General features: G+C 34.7%; 1 protein-coding gene across 2 annotated transcripts; it reads right to left on the reverse strand.

Annotated features, from left to right (window-relative positions):
• Positions 1–4,494: 4,494 nt before the first annotated feature.
• Positions 4,495–20,878, reverse strand: LOC124400312 (interleukin-17 receptor E). Of its 2 annotated transcripts, none has more exons than XM_046872038.1 (17): positions 20,610–20,878; positions 14,938–14,953; positions 14,730–14,819; positions 14,495–14,589; positions 13,588–13,680; positions 13,143–13,260; positions 12,780–12,949; positions 12,577–12,645; positions 12,394–12,460; positions 12,076–12,254; positions 9,112–9,159; positions 8,976–9,021; positions 8,695–8,849; positions 7,658–7,726; positions 6,346–6,397; positions 6,121–6,228; positions 4,495–5,983 (listed from the first exon to the last, which is right to left on the reverse strand). In XM_046872038.1, the coding sequence occupies exons 1-17, from the start codon at positions 20,712–20,714 to the stop codon at positions 5,178–5,180; spliced, it is 2,286 nt and encodes a 761-aa protein (XP_046727994.1). In that variant the 5' UTR covers positions 20,715–20,878; the 3' UTR covers positions 4,495–5,177. The 2 variants fall into 2 exon arrangements, with proteins under 2 accessions (XP_046727994.1, XP_046727993.1); XM_046872037.1 differs by having other exon boundaries at positions 14,495–14,592; positions 20,610–20,877.
• Between the last annotated feature and the right edge of the window lie 497 nt (positions 20,879–21,375).

Below are 21,375 nucleotides of genomic sequence, written 5' to 3' on the forward strand. Positions count from 1 at the left end.
AATCCCCAAGATTTTGTAATTAATTCTAGACAAAAAAATCAATATACATTGATTTGCTCATTCCATACAAAAAAATGATCAGCCGTGTGAGGTTAACCTAATGTACAGGTGCACTTTGTAGATATGCAGGTAATGACTGTTGCACAGCAATGAAAACTTTGTCAGCCCCTTTTAGCATGTCTATCAGCAAATGAGATCTATACCTCCACCAAAGATCAACAAAAATATCAGCACTGTTGCTGAAATATATTTTAGCTAAACAGAAATGAAGACAAGACCTAATATTCAAGGTTAGACCTGGAAAAGACAGTGAAATGAATCATCAACGAGTGTCATACCCCAATTAGTCACTGCTTACTTACAGAAACTTACAGAATTCCTCACAACTCCACTAATCCACCCCTGGCTGTTACACTTCAGTTTGCCCTCGGATCAACTTACACCATTTCATGTTTGCATGTACTTCACACCACACTCTTATATCTGTACACTGTCTTACAATCTTAACCTTAAACAGCTCGCATAATCTGTACTCAACTTTGAATACAGCTTGAGGCATGGACTCTGGTGTTTTTGGTGATGTAGTTCACAACAGCTTATGGTTGATGAATTGCTAGATGTTTAAGTGATGTTTTAAAAACAATTTAGACATTTGAGATCATTGGAATGTAAATGGCAAGGCTTCCTTTTAGGGTAAGATGGTGGTGCTCTAATTTCCTACAGAACAACAAAGTTCAAAGTCTCAGAAAATGTCTAGTTAATCTTTAACAATCAAGAGTTGTCTTGATTTCAATTTAGGTTTCACCATATAGCCACTTTGTACTCTGAAATAAATGAACATTAATACATTTTTTTTTTTATATATCTAGATATAGATAGATAGATAGATAGATAGATAGATAGATAGATAGATAGATAGATAGATAGATAGATAGATAGATAGACCTTGCCAATTCTTTAATCAGTTGTTTTCACTAATAACTACTGTACAGTATAGACCCTGGGGCTTTGTGCTACATATTTTTAATGTCTTGAACCTTGTCGCTTCTGTTTGATAAAACAGTTATTGTTGGAGACTTATTATTCATTAAAAAAAACTACTAGATCCTGCAATTTGTGTCAGCAGTTTAATCAGAATAAAAGTAAGGCACACTCTTAATGATGGACACAATCTTGATTAAATAATGACATTTGGATTAAATATAGAAAAAATATTCACACTACACCAGTCTAAAGCATCATCAGATCATTACCTCATCTCATTTAAAATGTCCTAGTCGTAATATATTCGCTTCACCATGCTACTCTTCGTATTTTTTTTTTTATGGAAATCTCCATGGAGGAAGGAGTGCTCAGCCTGATTTGGTACATCATCTGACCCTTCGATCAACAACAAAATGCTTAGAGTCAACATGTAGCCCTATTTAAAAATAATAATAATAATTTGAGGGGAAGAAATAGCACACTGATATAACACACATGTCTTAAAACAGACCGCTCATAAATTAGAATGCAATTGATATCAAACTGAAATGGTAATATTTCAACTTGCACAGGATGAGAATCATCTTAGCTATACCAAGGCTCTTAGAGCTGCAAAATTAGCATGTTTCTCCACATTAATAGTAGATAACAGAACTAATCCTCTCATCAGAATCAGAATCAAAATCAGAATAGGGTTCATGAGCCAAATGTGTTGACACACACAAGGAATTTGTTTGCAGCTGTTGGTCACTAAAAAGTAAAGAACATACATGCATAGCATAAAAAAGATCACTGACTAGCATGTCCTGATAAACAGCATATTTAGCATATCTGATTCATGTATTGATTGACAGTACACACCAGACCTTTTTATTGAATTAAAAAATGTTTTAGCAATTCAAATTGTTCTCCAGATAAACGCAAAAATATTTCTATGCCCCAACAATTTTAATCTGTTGTTGAGTAACTACAAATAGGGATAGCTTTTTTCCCCAATTGAATTTGCACAGTACTAAAGTATTACGTGTTGCACCATAATGCTGGAGAAATTATATTTTCTTCCACTGTTTTAAAAGCAATACCAAGGAATGGGAATACATTCCACTCAACTCGATAATACTGCCTTTTACAACAGATAAGCGCTTTAGAGATTTTACAGATATAAATATAGATCCTTAATGAGCAAGCTAGAGCAGACAGCAGCACCTGATACTACATGAGGAAGAAAGTCTTAAATTAATCAGACTCGAATGCCTGATGCACTAGAAACTATTCACTCTAAATCACGTAAGGTGAGAAAAAAGTGATTTTTGATTCTCCTGACTAATTCATTGAACTTGTATAAAGTATAAAAAATCGGATCAGTTGTATAGGGTGAAATAAAAAATATATGGGATACAACCCTGTGGTGTTGTTTACAGATAGCTAAATAAATTTATTAAGTTACAAAGAAAAGTGACAGAAAGTAAATAATAGCGCACAATGTATATGTTTACATTTATGGCATTTGCCATTCTCCAGCGCAACCTACGATTATTGCATTTATACAAATGAACAATTGAGGGTTAATGCTCTTCCTCAAAGGACAAACAGTGGCAGCTGGTGGTGCTGGAATTACAACTATTGACCTTCCGATCCAAAGTCTAATACATTACCCACTGAGCTACTTCCTCCATGTCATTTGGCAGACACCCTTATCCAGAGTGACTTACAATTATTTCACTTTTTATACACTTAGAAGCAGTTAAGTGTTAAAGGCCTTGATGTTGAGTGTTAAAGGTGGTGCTGAGATTGTATACAGCGTACAGCATACACTGACAATGCATTGCCATTGTAGCAAAATCAATTCCACCCAAATGGAGGCTTAGCATTAGATTAAAAAATTGAAAAAAATATAGAAAATATAAATAGTTTGCAACAAGATAGTGTGCAGTAGCTTTCATGTGTTTTTTCTCGATTGATCTCACAAAGTGAATGCAATCATTGAAACATACAGTTATAATATATTCAGTTATACATATAGCAGTTGCATATAAATATTCTCTAATAACATGTTAAACCTCATCTTACAGGCGTTATTGGAAGATATTTCCATCAGTGCGATGTTAATATTATATTCTAATTAATGTATCAGGCAGAATAAATTTTTTTTTACATTACCTACACCCAATGGAATGCAGTTTCAGTTTATATACAGTAGGTAGGTGGAGAGAGAGATATCATTTTGTTAAAGTGTCACATAAATCATTCTGCTGGTAAATGAATAAAAAGAAAGAAATTGTTGTGCATTTTATTAGAACAGAGAGTACACAATGTTTTTTGAGAGGACTGCGAGCTATGACTTTTTCGAATGCAATTACATGTCACTGTGGTTCTAAAAACCTTTTGTAACTCCTGGGTGGTGCAGAACGCATAAATAACCCTGTGTTTAAATGTTCACACTTGCCAAGATATTCCAGCAAGGTCACAGAGTAATATACGATGCAGTACTCAGGTGAGATATACTGTCAAAGCAAACAAAATCTAGAACCGTGTTGCAGGTTCTGAATAAAAAGCAACATGACTGTTATATGTGCTACTATTAATAAGTATGCAAGAATATTATAGTGATGCTTGTGTTCAAGCAATAATAAAAATAAGAATAAGAATTATAGGAATTATTATTATATCCTAATAATTAAAAATATAATAGAGATACTTGCATACAAGCACCACTAATAATGATAATAATAACAATAAGGTGCATAATAATAGTAATAATAATAGTTATGCATAAATATATAAGTGATTCTTGCATACAAGCATCACTAATAATGATAAAAGAAAATAATAATAGTAATAAGTATGCAGAAATATATTAGTGATATTTGCATATAAGCACAAATAATAATGTTGATAATAACAATAATAAGCATAATATGAATAATAATTATAGGAATAATAATAAGTATGAAGAAATATATTAGTGATTATTGCAAACAAGCATCATTAATAATGATGATAATAATAACAATGATGAGCATAATAATATTAATAGTAATAATAATAAATATGCTAAAATATATTAGTGATACTTGCATTAAAGAAACAATAATAATGATAGTAATGATAATAATAATAATCATCGTTATGCAAGTTATGCTTGTATGTATCACTACTATTTCTTTTTTTAGATATTAATCATGCTTGTATGCAATGTTAATAATATCACATAATAAAAATAATTGTTTTATTATATTATTGTACGCAATCTCCTGAAGAAAATGCGAGTGTTGCAAAGCACGTCGGTCAGACGAGCGTTCTGATATGTCACACGTCCATGTTGCGGTAATTTGCCAATTCTGCTTATTTTCGGAGTTGATGATGTCAATAAAACGCTATCAACACATTGTGCACATTGAGTTTCCTGGTACATCACAAGTACATTTGCTATAGTTTTGCATTTCTGCATATTTTTGCGGTTAACTGATAAACAATGCTCTATAACAGAATTACACTTTCACAAACAGGTTCTGAAGCAGGTTTGCTTTAATAGATTGGTATACACATTCATATAAAAACCTCTTAGATGCATAACAATATACAAAATCCAAATGGCATATACTGTATGTATTATTAGCAGTAAACTCATGCAGGATTTTATCCACGCAAGAGAAATACAAAAAATTTCAGTCTTTATTGCTTGATTTTTATTACATTACAATACATGACATTAAATGCGTTATCTAAACACACAGCCCAGCAGTTAAACGCTAAGGTCCATGTGCAATGGCTGAGTACAGTCTCTACAAATTTCCTGCTGTGAAATACTTACAAATAATACTGTCAAAAAATATCAGTGCATACAAATGAAGATCAGTTCATACTGTATGCAAGAGGATTCTGTGCAAGTTAGGGATTGTGTACCACAAAGTGATGTTTCAGTGATGGGTCAATTGAAATCAATTGGAAAGACCATAGTTTCAGTTCTGAGTGGTCATGTGGTCATTTCACAAAAAAAGATGAGGTCATAGATTAAACCTGGTGCAAAACTGAATACAGCACAACAATATAACATTTTTACTTTTTATCTACACCATTTATATACAATTTGGAGAAATGCATGATGGAGGCAAAATAAATTGTCCCTGAGGTTTAGAGCTTTATTGAAAAGTCACATTTTGGTAACAGGAAGGAGCTAAGGATTTAAGCTTTCAAAGTGAATCTTTCTGTCTTTGTTTCTTCTTTTCTAACCTTTTCGTTAACGTCTTTTCGCCGGCCAATTTTTGATGACGTTTCCTGTCTGCTGCCTGAGGAAGCAATGCGTCCAGTCTCCGAGCGAGCCTCTGCGACAACCAGAAAGACAGGCCTTTGGAGAAAAGGCGTGGCCAGCAGCACCAACTACTCGCTTTTTGGACCCTGCTTCCCGGCCTGTGGACGTTCACGTCCAGTTCGTGGATCAGGTTTGAGAGATCTCTAGGAAGGCAATATCTCTGAATGCCTCTGAGCTGCTTTGGAATACACCGTGTTCCCCTTAACCCTCGAAAACACACAAGACCAAAGCCTTGACCGTGCCTTTCGCTCTGGAGGCCCGCCCACATACTTATGAGGCTGGCGTTAAACACTGGAGCGGTAATTGAGGAGTGGTTCTCTGCCCATTGTTGTCCCTCTTTATCTTGCCATTCTTCTAGCAGCACTCTATCCTTCTGGTCCTTATCGGCTTTTCCTCCACTTTCTCTCTCCCTCCATCTGAGGAATGTCTGTTGGGCTTTAGAGCTCCAGGCTATGAGCACCATGCCACCTACACTGTGTACATGCTGGCACTGGCCGAAGAGCCAGGGGACAGGGCCGAGTTGGGCCAGAGAGGTCTGACTGCTGCAGTGCGCCCACTGTGCCAGACGCACGTCCATGCGCAGCTCCTCCTGCAGGCCGCTTGCTAGAGCGCACACGGCCGAAACGTGACTCGTTTCGTCAGAGGAGCAGACCAGCAAAACTGGCTTTCTCTCGGCAGCGCGCCATACTGACAGAGACAAAGGAAAATAGATTACTAATAATAAATGTTAATGTAACAATTATTAATAAAATAATAATAATAATTGCATTTTAAGCTCAGGCTCTACTCACTACTCAACCATTCTTTACGGATTAAACACTGACCTGACGTCTGCCGTTTGACCAAATTGTAAGTGAGGATGCCCAGTGCTGTTATAGCAGTCAGGAGCGTCAATGAAGCCGCAACAATAAGACCCCATCTTCTGTGAGTATCTGAGACACGGATACAGCAAGAATGGGCAATTACGTATGTGTTGCCATATGTATAGCCAGTAAGCACGCACACACACACACACACACACACACACACACACACACAGAAAAGCTTACAATCAGGACATATGATCCTCCTTCCACGGAGAGCAGGCTCAGACCTCCACACCTACACAGAAAAAGAATAACTCATTATACCAGCCAACAAAGGATGCAAGTTAGACAAGAATTATTCTAGCACAATGACCTTTTGTGTTCAAAAACTATTTTAAAAACGTGTAACTTCCCAACCCTAAAATCGTGCTTTCTAAAAATGTTTGGTCACATGACTGAATAAATGTAGGCCATTAATAGAACGCAAGGTATTTCAGAAACTGCTTAACCACTGGGAGGTCAACTGTTTGCACAGAATGTTGTGTAAGAGATACAACAGCGAATGCAAATACAGATTTTTATGGTTATGAGTGCAACACAAGAAGCAACAAACAGAAACATGACAAAGTTACACATAGTAGACGTCAAGAAAAGCTTGACATGTATATAGAAAAGGAACGGGTGTTCGGGCTGAGTGACATGTGACGAGGTCATGTGGTGTGCAGGTGCTGGTTTTTATAATGCAGTCCATGTGACGATATCAGAGTAACCAGACAGGAAATGGTTTGAGCTGATAGGAAATCTATGGTTACATAATTACCCACTTTTTATGACCATAGAGACCAGAACAGCATCACAGCATGCACAAGTGGCACACTTAGGCAGATGGGTTACAACACCAGAAGAGCACATTATGGTTCACTCCTGACAGATCAGTTGTTACAGGCAACCAAAAATTGATGTCTTTGTGCATATATATGACCATATGGGAATTTATACATGTTTTTTTATGTGGAAATATAATGTTACATGAGTTTTAAGATTTATTTTTACATTTCTTATATGTTACAGTGAAACCAGAGGTAAATTTGCACTTTGTGGACAATGAAAGTAAGTAACTGACTTCTTGTTATACTTTATGTAGTGAGCCCATGCAGTATTAAAAGCTGCTTTTATATATATATATATATATATATATATATATATATATATATATATATATATATATATATATAAATAACTTTACAATTATTTTTCTCCCTGTGTTAAGCAAAGCTGGAGAGAGCAGATTTTTCCATTATCTAAATAAAAATGTCTTCTTCATTTCTGCTAAAATATCTGTAATCCAGTTTTAAGTATTTTGATATATATAATCCATACATATTAATCCATAATACATATTACTAGACAAATGTCTAGACAAAAGATATGAAATATGAGTAAATGACCTTGTCATAAAATGTGTTTCGTGCTTCATCCGTGGCCGTATTCATTGCACATGCGCATTGAACTTAAAAATTTGACACGTAAATGAAAACCTCTAAATATATCACACCTGCACACACAGTCCAGAATTGAAAAAGGGAAGAGGCACAATCAGCTCTACATCTTCAGCACCTTCGTCCTGTAAGACACAAAATGACATACTGAGCTACTAAAAGGTGCGTTGTTTACACAATATTCTTTCAAACAAATAAGCTACAAATCGCAATTAGATACTACTACAGTGATATACTACTACAAATACACTATATAGAGAAAGGTTTGTGGACACCTGACCATAAGATTTGTACATGTTTTGTGAACATCCCTTTTCAACTTTAGTCCACATGTGGAGTCATTTGTGCTTCTACAGCTACAAGGGTGTTCGTAAAATCAGGTACTGTTAGAGGGTGAGCAGGTCTGGGGTGCAGTCACTGTTCCAATTCATCCCAAAGGTGTTCAATAGGGTTGAGGTCAGAGCTTTATAACAGGCTACTTAAGATCTTCCACTCCAACCATGTAAAGCATATCTGCTTGGAGCTGGCTCTGTGCATAGTGGCATTGTCATGAACATGGAACAGGTTTGAGTAACGTAGTTCAAGGGAAATTTAAAGGCTACAGCATCCAACGACATCCAGATACAATTGTGGGTCTACGAATGAACAGTTTGAGAAAAGTCAGGTGTCACAATACTTTTGTTTATATAGTGAATTTATACCATGGTCAGTCTGAACACTTGATTCTGTCTGGCTGAAGCCTTAAACTCTGGTCAGTCACAGTTGCATACAAATTAAGACACCTATTGTAAACGTTTCATAATTATTTTAATGAGGTCAATAGATAATTTTGCATGACAAGTCAACTGGTTAATACTGGGATTTCAATCAAGCACCGAGAAGCGATTGGCAAATTAGAGAGGATACTGACACCGTGCTTTAAGACGGGTGGCTATTCGGCCTTTCGCATTGTGCATTACTGTTTTTTTTAATATATATATATATATATATATCCCTTATTTATCATACGTTCTAACATTAGCATTGACATTTTTAAAGAACACAATTCAGACATATGTGGACTGCAAACAAACAGTATGGGTTATTAACTTACCATGTGAACTGTGTGCACATTTTCTTTTGTGACACATGCTTCACCTTCTTTCACACACAGCTGGGCAGCAAAGGATGCTGGGATACTGGAGGACAGTTGTACATACAGACGCCAAGGTCCAGGAACGACTGCACATTCCCATTCAGATAAATCACCTGTGGAAAGAAGGAGAGAGAGAAGGAAAAAGAGAGAGAGAGAGAGAGAAAGAGAAAACTCTAGTACCATATAATTAATCAATATTACATAAGTCATGAGGTTTAAATGGATCTTGTAGGCTTTACCCGAGTTAAAGGGGCAGAAGACATGTTGGCTTTCGTTCAGCAAAAACTAAAAACACAAATAAATAAAAAAATCACACTTATGTGAGGAGACACAGGTATTTATACATATGTCTGGCAACTTTTCAACACTTCATACCTTCAAACACATGTGGGCGTGCTTGTCTACATCAGACACGCTGAATTCCTAGAAAAAAAGTATGATGAGATACAGACAAATACAGACAAGTCTAGTTGTTAAGAGTTTCAGGTTGAATGTATTAGAAAGTCAAAATGGTCAATCTGAATATTCGATTCTGATTGGCTGGAAGGTGTGCGTTCAAACGTCCGATAAATACACAGGTCGTCCCGGTCAGATGAAAATCAACTTTCTATATGAATGCCTTTTAAACAACTATTGTACTACAGTCTCTCTCCCTTCCTCTCTATAATTCAAAATAAATGTAGTGTTTTGGCATCACTTTATGCTCCAATGCACGCAAGTGACCATGATACAGCAGGATAATCTACGGCTAGGTGTGTACGTTACACGTTTTTAAAGACATCCACTTCATATCGAGTGGTTCTTATTATGCCTTGATTATTTGAACGGAATAAAACACATCAGGCACACTATCACAGAAAAATAATCCATTATTCTTGCCATTACTGACTATAAAGTTGGTTATTTTTCTATATACGCATGTTTTTAATTCCTCTTATAACATGGCAACAAGGAGTATAATTTCCAGTTTGCTACCCAATCATGCCATCATGCATTTTTCTAATAATTCTTATAATAATAATAATACATTTTATTTATGGGCACCTTACATACAATAAAACCACAAAACAATTTAAAATAATAAAACACTATACAACCAATTACAACTATGCACTAATACAGTGTCACTAATATACCGTAATTTCCGGACTATAAAGTGTACCCATATATAAGCCGCACCCACTGAATTTTACAAAGATTTTTATTTTGAAAACAATCTACGTCTACACTGAAACTTATGAACTCTACACAGGCTGTAATGAAAGACAGTGCCTGTTACACGGTGTAACGGGTGAAATATGTTGCACTTCCTTTAAGAGCAGAGCGGTATTTTGGAAATAGGCTGCCGCCGCATTTTTCCGCTATTACTGCATGTGTGGAGACCGAGGAATATGTCCTTATTATTTTCTGATGCTCATTTCTTAGTTTCTTTGAATAACCCTTAATGCTGTTTCCAAGAAAAATAAAAAAGCATGAGTTTTGGAAACCTGTCTGTGCTTATATGATTTCTGTTGCAACTGGAGTTAGTGAGCTCTCCCTTCACCCAGACTCAACGTGTTACAACGGCTTGTATCTAAACAGTAGCCGACCAAGTAAGTCATTGTTCACTTCCTCCTTCCTTTCACTATTTCTCTTGGGAGTTTATCTTTTCGCATCATCGTGCGTTTAAAAAAAAGTTTTTTCTCCCGATGCCGTGCAGCTCAGAACACAGGTGAGGTGCGTATTTTCGTTTCCGTTCGGAAATTTCATTGGTCTAACGTTATGGGGTTCAGTTTTTTGGCTTGAAGTTTGTGAAACCGGGAAAAACCTAGAAAAAATTCATAAATAAGCCGCTTCGTTGTTTAAGCCGCGGGGTTCAAAACTTAGGAAAAAAGTAGCGGCTTATAGCTTATATAGTTAAATTAAGGTTTGAAAGTAGAGACGGAGTTTCTGTTGCGAATATATCGTGAGGAAGTAGATTCCACAAATCACTACATGATAATTAAAAGGAAAAAAGAACAACTTCAAAATGTATGACCTAAACTACAAAGCCCTGACTCATTCAATAATTTATTGACATCTGTGTGTTAATCATTATACGGTATTAGCCTTATAAAGTATTATGTGGCTAGTTAATAATAAAGCAATAACGATAGATTTTAAATGACTTTTATGCCTGTGCTACAGCTGGATCTGCATTCTGCTTGTGTTAAACAGACGTGTTCATGGGCGTAAATCCCAGGGTTGTCCCCCCCCAAAAAAAAATTATTTAAAAAAATCTCACTCTCTATTATATGTATTCTCTATTATACGAACAATATTTGTATGTATACCTAAAATAATTGTGTAAGTAGAAAAAAAAAATTTTTAAAAATGGAATTAGAAACAGTTGAGTTCCCCCCTCTCCTTCCTCACAGTGGTTTGACCCACTGCCTGCTTTCCTAGTTCATCTTACCTTCTCTACACACACGAGTCACGTGTGTGTCAGCGGCTCAATTAATGTTCAACTCCATTAACTAGGGTATTTTATTCACTTTAAATAAAGCGATTCTCTTTAATCTAGTTAATACAGACTCATTCATAAATTAGTTGCGGCAAAAATGCTGATTATCGATGTAATTTTCCATGAATCTGCTCTATTAGCGATTGAAATATGACTTATCTAGTGAACGTTAGCTTGTTTACAATAGCTTGTAGCATAGTGCACTGACACTAACACACCAAAGCCGTTTCCCCATGCAGTGTTTTATTTGGGACGACTTGGTATAATGTTAACTTCACACTAACAGCCACAATTAGCATATTGTTTATCTGTGCATTTACTAAATGAGCACTGTGCTACATCCAAACTGACCCCACTGTATTTTTATAATCAATTTCTATTCTGTTCTTAAGTGTCTTATTTAATTTGTAAATAAAATGTTAAACCTTTTTTTTAATTCCTTGTTTTTATTGTTGTGATTATTTTTTTATGATAGTTTTACTTTATTTATGTAAAGCAGTTTGAATTATCATTGTAATTGATGCAGTCTCCATGCTACAATAATAATGATAGAAACAAAGTTTTTCACTGTGGGGACACTGTGTCTGTATAAGTACAATTTGACTGTATTATTTGTGTCCCCCTTCAAAAATTGACTTACTACTGTTAAATGAAATGTACGCTCATGGACGTGTTGTCTATGTTGAAGAAAATCTAAATCTTCAGGTTTGATCAGATTTGAGAATTTAACACTACTGTTAAGAAAAATGTCTTAAAAACAAACATCTACATAAAAATTGCTAAAAAAAAAAAAGTAACCTCTTACACAGCTTATGACACAGTCCTACATTAATGCAGCAGGTCTTCATAGCACTCACCTGGTCACTCATGTACAGAGTGGAGTTTTGCACTGAAGAACACTGCGAGTGGTTTACAGCATGTTGCCAGCAGAGAGAGACGTCAGGTTTGAACTGGATTAAGGGGCATGGATGCGTCCATTTAAGAACAGAGGTACCGTAGAGCTTCAGTGAGCTGCTGTACAACACTTCTCCACCTCCTGTGGTAATAATAATAAACACAAGCTTGAACGATACAGCACGACACTTATCAAAGCAATAATGTAAACCCTATATGATCATGAGAAGTTCTATTTTTACTGTGAAAATCCTTCAAACAGCCATCAACATTCCAGTTACCTGGCAGGATTCTGTCTTTTAATGGGCAGTTTGTGTTTCTTCTGGCGTCGACGAAGTTGTAATATGTCTTAAAACAAAAATTGATTAGATTGTAGAAGACTGGTGCAGAGATCATGGCTGGGTTTGAACAGTTAGGCAGCTACCAAGATGTGCTGTAGACGTGTTTGTAAATCATTATCTTACCTGCACGCATACACAAGGAACCAATTCAGGAATGTTTAAAGTTACTGTGTGATTAAGATCAGTATTGATCTGAAACAGAAAATCAAACAGAAAATGTATATATATATAAAATCAAGTACACTTTATATATAAACTATATATATATATATATATATATATATATATATATATATATATATATATATAAAATAAAGTTCTCACACCTTATAGGATTTGTTCTGAATTCCTTTACAAAATCCTTTGTTTTCATAGCATAACTTTAAATTCATGATTTGTCCTGGATCCATGGTAACAATAAACTGTTTTGCAAAGACATCTACTGTTACTTGAAACACTGGCACTTCGTCTTCTGGTTGCAAGGATCTGGATCTGACTGGATGTTGATTGTGGGTACAAATAGCAAAGATGACAAACGAGAGTCAGTGAATGAGGGTCCTTATTATGAACAACTGTGAGCAATACATGGTCTCCTGCCTACATACCTTTTCTTTGTTCTGCTTTTCACAGACATGATAAATGTGACAAAAAAAGATATAAGAAGAGAGAGCGGGAAAGACATGAGCTACCTTGTGGTGGGCGTTTTACATTGTAACTGCCTTCAATGAGTGTTTGGTTGAAGTCATACACGGTCACATGAATGGTATTTCCTGCAGGGGTCATTAAACAGTCATACCGCAACTCCCACTAGAGGGCGAGAAGGTATCACAATGAATACGAGTCTCTATCTTTGTCAAAACATCATTAAGACATTCCATGAACCTTAGCGGAATATACTAACAAATATTACAATATGTTGGAGCTGCTCAAAAGTACACATTTCAGTGTGTACTTTTGAGCAGCTCCAACATATTGTAATATTTGTTAGTATATTAGTTAGTTTATAGTTAGTATATAGCTACAGTGTATAAATGTGTTTTACATAATTTCAGTTCATTCAAATGCTATGATTAAATGGTTTTTCTAACAAATGTGAAAACTGTTATGAAATGATGAAAATGAAAGTGATCCTACCACAAGTTCACTTCGGGCATCCAGAGTTTTATTGATGGAACAGAGAGTTCTTATTTGAACTTTTCTACTATATTCATCAAACACCTCTTTCCACTACAGCAAGAAACATAAAACATAACGGAATATAGTCATTAGTTTTATACACACACACACACACACACACACACACACACACACACACACACACACACAATATGGAACTGAAATGACCACTGGGACCAAGACTTTAAGTATAGTAAAAAAAAAAAAAACATTATGGTGCGGTTGTTGTTAAATTTGCTGGCTGCACCACGTCTCAAAAGTTGGGCCAGGACCATGTTTAACACTCTGTAGCATCCCCTCTTAACAGTCTGTATACATCTGGAAACTGAGGAAACCAGCTGCTGGGGTTTTGGAAGGGGAATAATGTGTATTTGTGTCTGATACAGGATTCTAGCTACTTAACAGTCCCGTGTCTTCTTTGTCATATTTTGCATTTTCTGATGTGCCAAGTGTTGTTAAATGTTGACAGGTCAGGCAAGTCAGTTCAGCACCTTGACTCTTCTACAATGAAACAATGCTTGTGAATTAGATGCAGTAAGCATCTAATTCACAACATTTTTTGGAATCATGGTTGTTGCTTTCAAACCTACTAGATTTAAGACACCAGTCTGCAATCACACTGTCCTTGTTTAAACCATTTTCTTCTGATATCATAACGCTTTGCACTAGGCTGAAAAGTGACTGCAGGGAAAATCTTTACAGTTTTAAGTCCTGCTCCACCTACACAATATACCGAGATTCAAAAAGAAACCGAAAATAAACAAATGATAGAAGCCTTAATGGAAAAGTGCAAGTAGTCTAATATAACGTATGTTTTTATTTCTCCACATATCGATCTTTCCATGAAGCCATGCTAAAGACTTACCTGTACGGTATTGTTGCCATGACGACCCCTCCAGATCAATAGAGTGCGGTTTTGATTTGCTAAATCGCTGAACTCGATCCGTAGGGTTTTATTGGCTGCTGTAAAAAAAAGTGATGACAGGCAGAGTAAAAAGAGAGACGTGAGCAGATGAAGTACTGCCTGTGATAAACACAAGAAGCTTTACTGTCATCATTACCAGAAATTTTTTTTTATCCACGAGCAAACGCATACTCACACAGGGGATTTATTCGCAGACGCAGACGCACACATGCATCGTAGCCTCTGACAAACGAGAGGTTTATCCGCGGCAAGGTCCGCTTATCGTCTGTGAAAACGTAAAAAAAAAACATGCCAAGAAATAGCATTCAACTGCTCGTTATCCTGTACAAGTGAGGAGAAATAAATTATGTTCCAATACAATCAGTCGACATGGCAATACTTACCGACACTGGACCATTTCTAAGGAAGAAAAAAATAAATAAATATATATATCAGAGAGAGCAACACATTTAATCTTTTTTTTTTTTTTTTATGAATTCATTTAATTGAATTATTTAATAATTGGACTAAGTAAGAAAATCCAGTACTTGTTTTGACTTTTGTTAAATATTGAATATATACAAGAAAATGTTCATCTATATAGGTGATTATTTTTTTCAAACTTTTAAGATTTCCTCTCACAAGCATTGATTTCCTGCCATGCCCTTTTTTTTGCCATGTGCCTTTTTTCAGTTTTAGATCTGTCGCTTTTTTTTTTTTTTTTCTTATTTTCTGGCTCATGTAATTTTGTTTCCTACTTTAAAACGTGCTGATTTTTGCTATGAATGCTGACTAAAAAAGAAAAATGACTACGTGCTGTTTTGTACAGCTTAACCCTCATAGCCAGGATGTTACTATATATTTTAATTTTATATTTTAATTTTTTAATGTATTTGTTTTGCCACAACAGTACTCCAGCCCACACTAGAGACGTCATGGTTCCATTAAAAAAGACCAGAATCTGAATGTTTGAACAAATGCAAAGCTTTCAACAAGTCTTACTCTTGTTAAAGGACCCTATGTAGCCGTGTTACTACATGCACCACCTTAAGCTACATTGCACTACAAGTATTTTGTGGTATTTCAGGGTTGTCTCAGAGCTGACACACATTTCTTTATATCAGATTTCCAACTAATACTGGGAATATGTTGTGTATCTATATATATTGTATATCTGCTTAATGCCAGCTATAGTTCATATGATTATTTGGTCTTCATGAGATTTTTTATAATAAAGTGAAATAAACAGCAAAAAAACAAAAAGTTACACTAAAAAACCACAGTGCAGATGCTAAAACATACAAAGACTGATAACAACAAGCTTCAGGTTTTACTCTTTGTTCTTAATTCCTTTGTCCCCAAACTAACTAGTTTTGTTTACATTTTTTGTGACACAAATTTAACCAAATTCCGGTTATCCACGTTGCCATTAAAAAATCTAATCGTCATGCAAATATTCATTTAGACACCAGAAATCTAAATATATTATTCAGTTATTCACCTCAAAACATATTTCTAATATAATAATATCTAATAATCATCTCAAATGTTTCAGACACTGTAGTTTAACTAATGTGAACTATAGTGAACCTTTTTAAAGTACATTTTTGTAGTAACATACATAGTAGTTTGTAATTAAAATAACATAATTCATATAAATCTGGACATGTCAAATATTAAGTAAGCTGTTTAAATTTCTTCAGATTAAAAAAAATCTGTTTTTGATTTAAGGAAAGTAGTGCGTCATGGTTTATAATTACCAACAATAATATTTATGATAGCAAACAAAGTTTTAAGAACCTCAACAATAAAGAATATGACACCAATATTGATCTGAATATAAGCTAGATTTAATATCCGGTGGGAAAAACACAAGCGCCTTATCAGACTGATCAGGAAGCCAATCGACATCACGAGTTGCCTCCAAAGTCAGTTATAAAAAATAAAAAAATAAAATATGATTATATAATGACTTCCAACTAGGCGCTACACATTGAGCTTGCCTAAGGATTAGTAAGGGAATAATTGAAATAGGGAGCAAATCATGCACAATCCCCACATCTCCAGACTCCTCTATGTTCAGGGGTGGCGAGGTGAAAGCCAAGTGACCATGCCATACACTTTCTTTCATGGTGATCACCACCAACAATAAACAAATATTGAATTTAATGTGCTCAAAAAATGCAACAGATGCAATTAGCTGCCATCCTCTGTCTTGAAGAAAGACATATTAGTCGTCAGCTGTCTGAGTTGGTAGCTGGTATGTGATAGGGAAAGGTTATCTATTGACTGGGAATTTAAAAATTTTACAAATTGGGAAGAAAATAAAGAAGAGAAAAAAGGAACAACAACAACAAAAAAAAAAAAAAGGCCTTACTATCATGGTTTTGGTTCTAGGGAAAAACTAAGTAAGAATTGTAAACAAGAAAGTAACAGGAATATAACGGCATCCCAGAACATGTTGGTTAAACCCATAAAACTGTGGTTTTATACAGTATATCCCTGGTATTTTGTGTCAAGCTGTAATGTGGTGAAGAGAAAGTGACGAGATTTGTATGTAAACATTATCTCATTGCTTATAAAATGCAAGTGTGACACAGTGACATTTTTCGCGATGACCTACAATTAGATTTCACACCGATATTTTAGTGGTAGAAACTACAATCTGGTTAACCAAATGTGTTTCCAATCTGCTACATCATTACAATTTCAAATGCAAAAGCATCCTAAATTTTTAAATTAAACAAAAATAAAGTTAGAAACCAATTAACACAATAATAAATATAGCTTTTGAAGAAAATCAGAATCATCAACGTTTGTTTTTCTCATTTGTTTTTATCCCAGTGTGCTTTGAATTTCAGTTTTGGCCAAGAAATTTCTTTTTTTTTTTTTTTCTTTTTTTTTTTGGAGCGTCACATAATTTCTAATTTGCATCACATGCTAGTCTTCAGAGGTTCTTTGTAGCAAATGGTTGCTGTTTTACAACATAATTACTTCCTAATAATAACTAGATACTTTTTTTTTTTATTTTTATTTTTTTACTTATATAGAATATTTCATTTTATGAATCAGTTTCTTAATATTTTTAACTGTAATGTTTTTTTAATTTGTATTTTTTACTTATTCTCATTAACTAAATAATTAAATAAATTTTATTTATTTTTATTTATTTTGTGCAACACTCATTGACACAATCAGCCAAGATGTAATGCTGTAAATGAAGTTGTGCAGTGGTGCTGCAAGACAAGGGCAGATAAAAAAAAAAAAGTTTGCATGCAATGGATGTATATAAAAAGTAAAGAAAAGAAAAGTATAACTACTAAACATTTTTTAGTAGAGGCTTTTTACGTGTGGAACATTAAAATCTGTTTTCTCAGGAACGTATTAAGTGGCCGACAAAGAATTTGTCGCATTTTGAGCATTTTTAAAAAAATTAATTTTAAACTTGAAAACAAACAATGCCAGGGGTTTAAACAAAGAAACTAGAGTTAGAGCAGTGTCACTGTGGCTACTCACTCCGTACATGAAATACAATTTGTTTTAAAAATGCATAAAAACGCTAAAGAATCATTTATTAATAATAAATCTTAATTCTTGAATCCATATGTTTAGCTTTTATAAAATAAAAATTAAATTAGAAAATCCTGACAATTCCACATATCGAGGGAACAAATGAATAAAGGATGAAAGGTATGAAGATATTTGTTAAAGCCTGCTGAACTAAGAAGAACAGTTAAGTAGATAATTTCTTTAAAAAATTTATTTTAAATGTAAAACATCCCTAAACACACTTGCATACAAATCTGTATTACCCAAATGGAGTCTAACAAATGTAAACTATTTAATTACATTTTTTACATTTATTGAATTTTATTTAATCAATTTAATTTGTGCTAATTTAAATGATTTAAAATGATTTTTTTTAAATGAAAAAAAATATTGCATTCATAATATAGATTACAAAGTCATACAGTGCACTAAAGTGACCTCTTTGTTCCCATGGTTCATTGAATGAGCATATTCTACTTTCCAATATCACTTATGACTCAATACTGATTAAAACACTGATGTTAGTAATTAAAATTCGATTCCCAACAATTAAACTTAAACAACCCTGAACACCACTGAACATAAATTATTTTAAAAATTACAAATTAAAATTACTTTTTGTATTCATTTCTTCAAAATGAACCTTCTTGAAATTTAAACTCGTTCCACTTAGATATATATTGAAATTCACAGCGTCAGATTTTTTTGTGTTCACAAATTCAGCATTCAGGATGTTCGTGTCCAATCAAATTTAGTTTGCAAAATATACTTAGAAAAATTACACAACCTGTTAACAATACGTATGTTTTTTGTATTACAATTTTTTAATGTTCAATGGTGTTTAATTTAATTATTTTAAAATAAACGCTTCTAACTTTTTGCTTCAATCACCACAGTCTCTTTTAAGCAAGAAAAGTAACACAAAAATGTCAGTGATGGCAATAAATTAGCAAAAAATTTAGACAGATATAACATTTTTAGGCTCTTGTGGCTTGTGTTTTCTCTCTCTCTCTCTCTCTCTCTCTCTCTCTTACACTCTCTCTCTCTCTCTCTCTCTAAAAGTATTGGGCAATCATCTTGTTTTTTTGCTATAAATTTGTGAATGATAATAAAAGACGAAGATAAGACAAAAGTTAATGATGTCTGCTTCTATGTCCCATATTTACATCTATATATTCACAGCACCTGCAGTTCGAACCCACTCGATTTTTAGAGTGTCAAAAATATCCAAAATAAGAAGGATAAGAAAAGCGTTGTGGGAGCTGTAAAGAAAACCCCCGGACACCGCCAACCTCCACAAGACGAGGTGGAGGTATTACAATCCAGCAAGCGAAGAAGACTTCGAAAGCAGAAAACCAGTGGTCACACCGCAAGATGCAAACCACTCACCCACTGACTGGGAGAAACTTCGTCGTGCGGCGAGACAATAAGCCAAAACACGCTGCCAACCAAACAAACCAATGTTTTTTTTTTAAATTGTAAAAACCATAAGACTCGCCAAGTCAATATCTGAACCTTAACCAAACTGAGCACCATTTGACCAAACAATAACTGAAAGAAGCTGTTGTACAAGCCTGCAATCGAATAGAAGACTCCCAACACAAGAATGCAACAGTTTGGTGGTGTCTGCGGGCTGGATGCAGTTCAGAGATATGCAAGACGTGTTATTTACTTAAATTGATTATCTGTGTTCCAATATTCTGTTGTTTAACATATCTAGATGTCAGTAACTGGTATCCAGATCCTGATCTATCGTCTCAGATCTGCCTTTTGTCTTTATAACACAAAAGAATTTCTCACCAACCCAACACTTTCAGTGGAGACTGAACACTCATGGCAGTAACGCTTTGTTTATGCTTTAACCAATTAGTATAAACGAACATAATAACAGTGAACTCTCCGCTGCCTGACTCATCGTATGTCACAACATCAGAATCAGACTGAGAGAACATGGGAGGGGGAATTTGAAAACGGTCCACAACACCTTCTCTAGTTTCCACTCCATCACTAAGCTTTCTCGCCCCAACACAGTGCCTTCATTGCACAATAAATAGGATGTTTTCTGCAGTACTAATCGCCTTTAAATGTGCTGCAAATATTTCAGCAATCATTAGTTTCTTGAGTAGTCATTTGTATATATTGATGTAAATCACACTGTGTTTAAACACATCAGATTTGAATCCCTTTATATAAACTATCACATACATTTGACATGACTTTCACTTCATTTGGTTATGTGAAAGTTATAGTGAATATCTGACTACACATGATTCACTCTGATTTATTCCCCTCTACATGATTCATCGACAATCAAATGTTAGTTGTACACATTTCCATTTTTTTCCACATTTGTGGTCACATGACATTTATTTATCACATAGATTTATTTAAGGCATTATTCCACATGGTGTCACGTTTGAACGTAGATTTTAGTTATGTATTTAAATAATTTCTTTTGTTGTTGTTGTTGGTTCTATTTAACAGACTTTACATTAATATAGATATACGTTTTAAAAACTTTTAATACCTCTTTCACCACGAGTGCATCTTGTCGATGGGTCTCGAGAGCGCGCACGAGAACGAGCAAGTGGAGCGCGACGACTGCGCACGTGAACACGCCTCGTCTGCCCATTGGACCCGGTTCCGTTGTTTTAACGACGTGCGGTCCAATATTCACATGTCGATCCGGGAATGTCGGGACAATTAAGGACCGGAGCGCTTACCGACAAACTCGGATCCGGCTGTACTCTCGACTTCCTTCATTTCGCTCTGCTCCTTCTACTGTAAAGGTGAAGATGCGGCAGGAGGTGGAGTTTAAAGCGTGATGATGAAAAAAGCGAGAAGCCCCGCCCTGTTCTGTTCTGACTTGATAGAACAAAAAAAAAAAAAAATATATATATATATATATATATATATATATATATATATATATATATATATATATATATATATTTTATTATTATTACTTTTTCTATTTTATATATATATATATATATATATATATATATATATATATATATATATATATATATATTATATCTGATCAGTGTCTCCAAAACTGCAGCTCTAGTGGGATGTTCCCAGTCTGCAGTGGTCAGTATCTAAAGTGGTCCAGTGAAGGAACAGTGGTGAACCAGTGACAGGGTCATGGATGGCCGAGGCTCATTAATGCACATGTGGAGCAAAAGGGGGCCCAACATATAATAAACATATAATAATAATAAACAGGTGGTCATAATGTTAATGTTATACCTTTGTTATGATTGGTGTATAATCACCTTAAAAAGGAAGAT

Source organism: Silurus meridionalis, chromosome 17 (assembly GCF_014805685.1).
Source record: "Silurus meridionalis isolate SWU-2019-XX chromosome 17, ASM1480568v1, whole genome shotgun sequence".
NCBI classification, from domain to species: domain Eukaryota; kingdom Metazoa; phylum Chordata; class Actinopteri; order Siluriformes; family Siluridae; genus Silurus; species Silurus meridionalis.

Coding starts and splice junctions, on each gene's coding strand:
- LOC124400312 (XM_046872037.1), bottom strand. CDS start 20,714: ATGGGCAGACGAGGCGTGTTCACGTGCGCAGTCGTCGCGCTCCACTTG. Junction 12,646..12,779: donor TTCAGAACAAATCCTATAAG/GTGTGAGAACTT, acceptor TTTCTGTTTCAG/ATCAATACTGATCTTAATCA. Junction 6,398..7,657: donor ATTCTGGACTGTGTGTGCAG/GTGTGATATATT, acceptor TTTTCTGTGTAG/GTGTGGAGGTCTGAGCCTGC.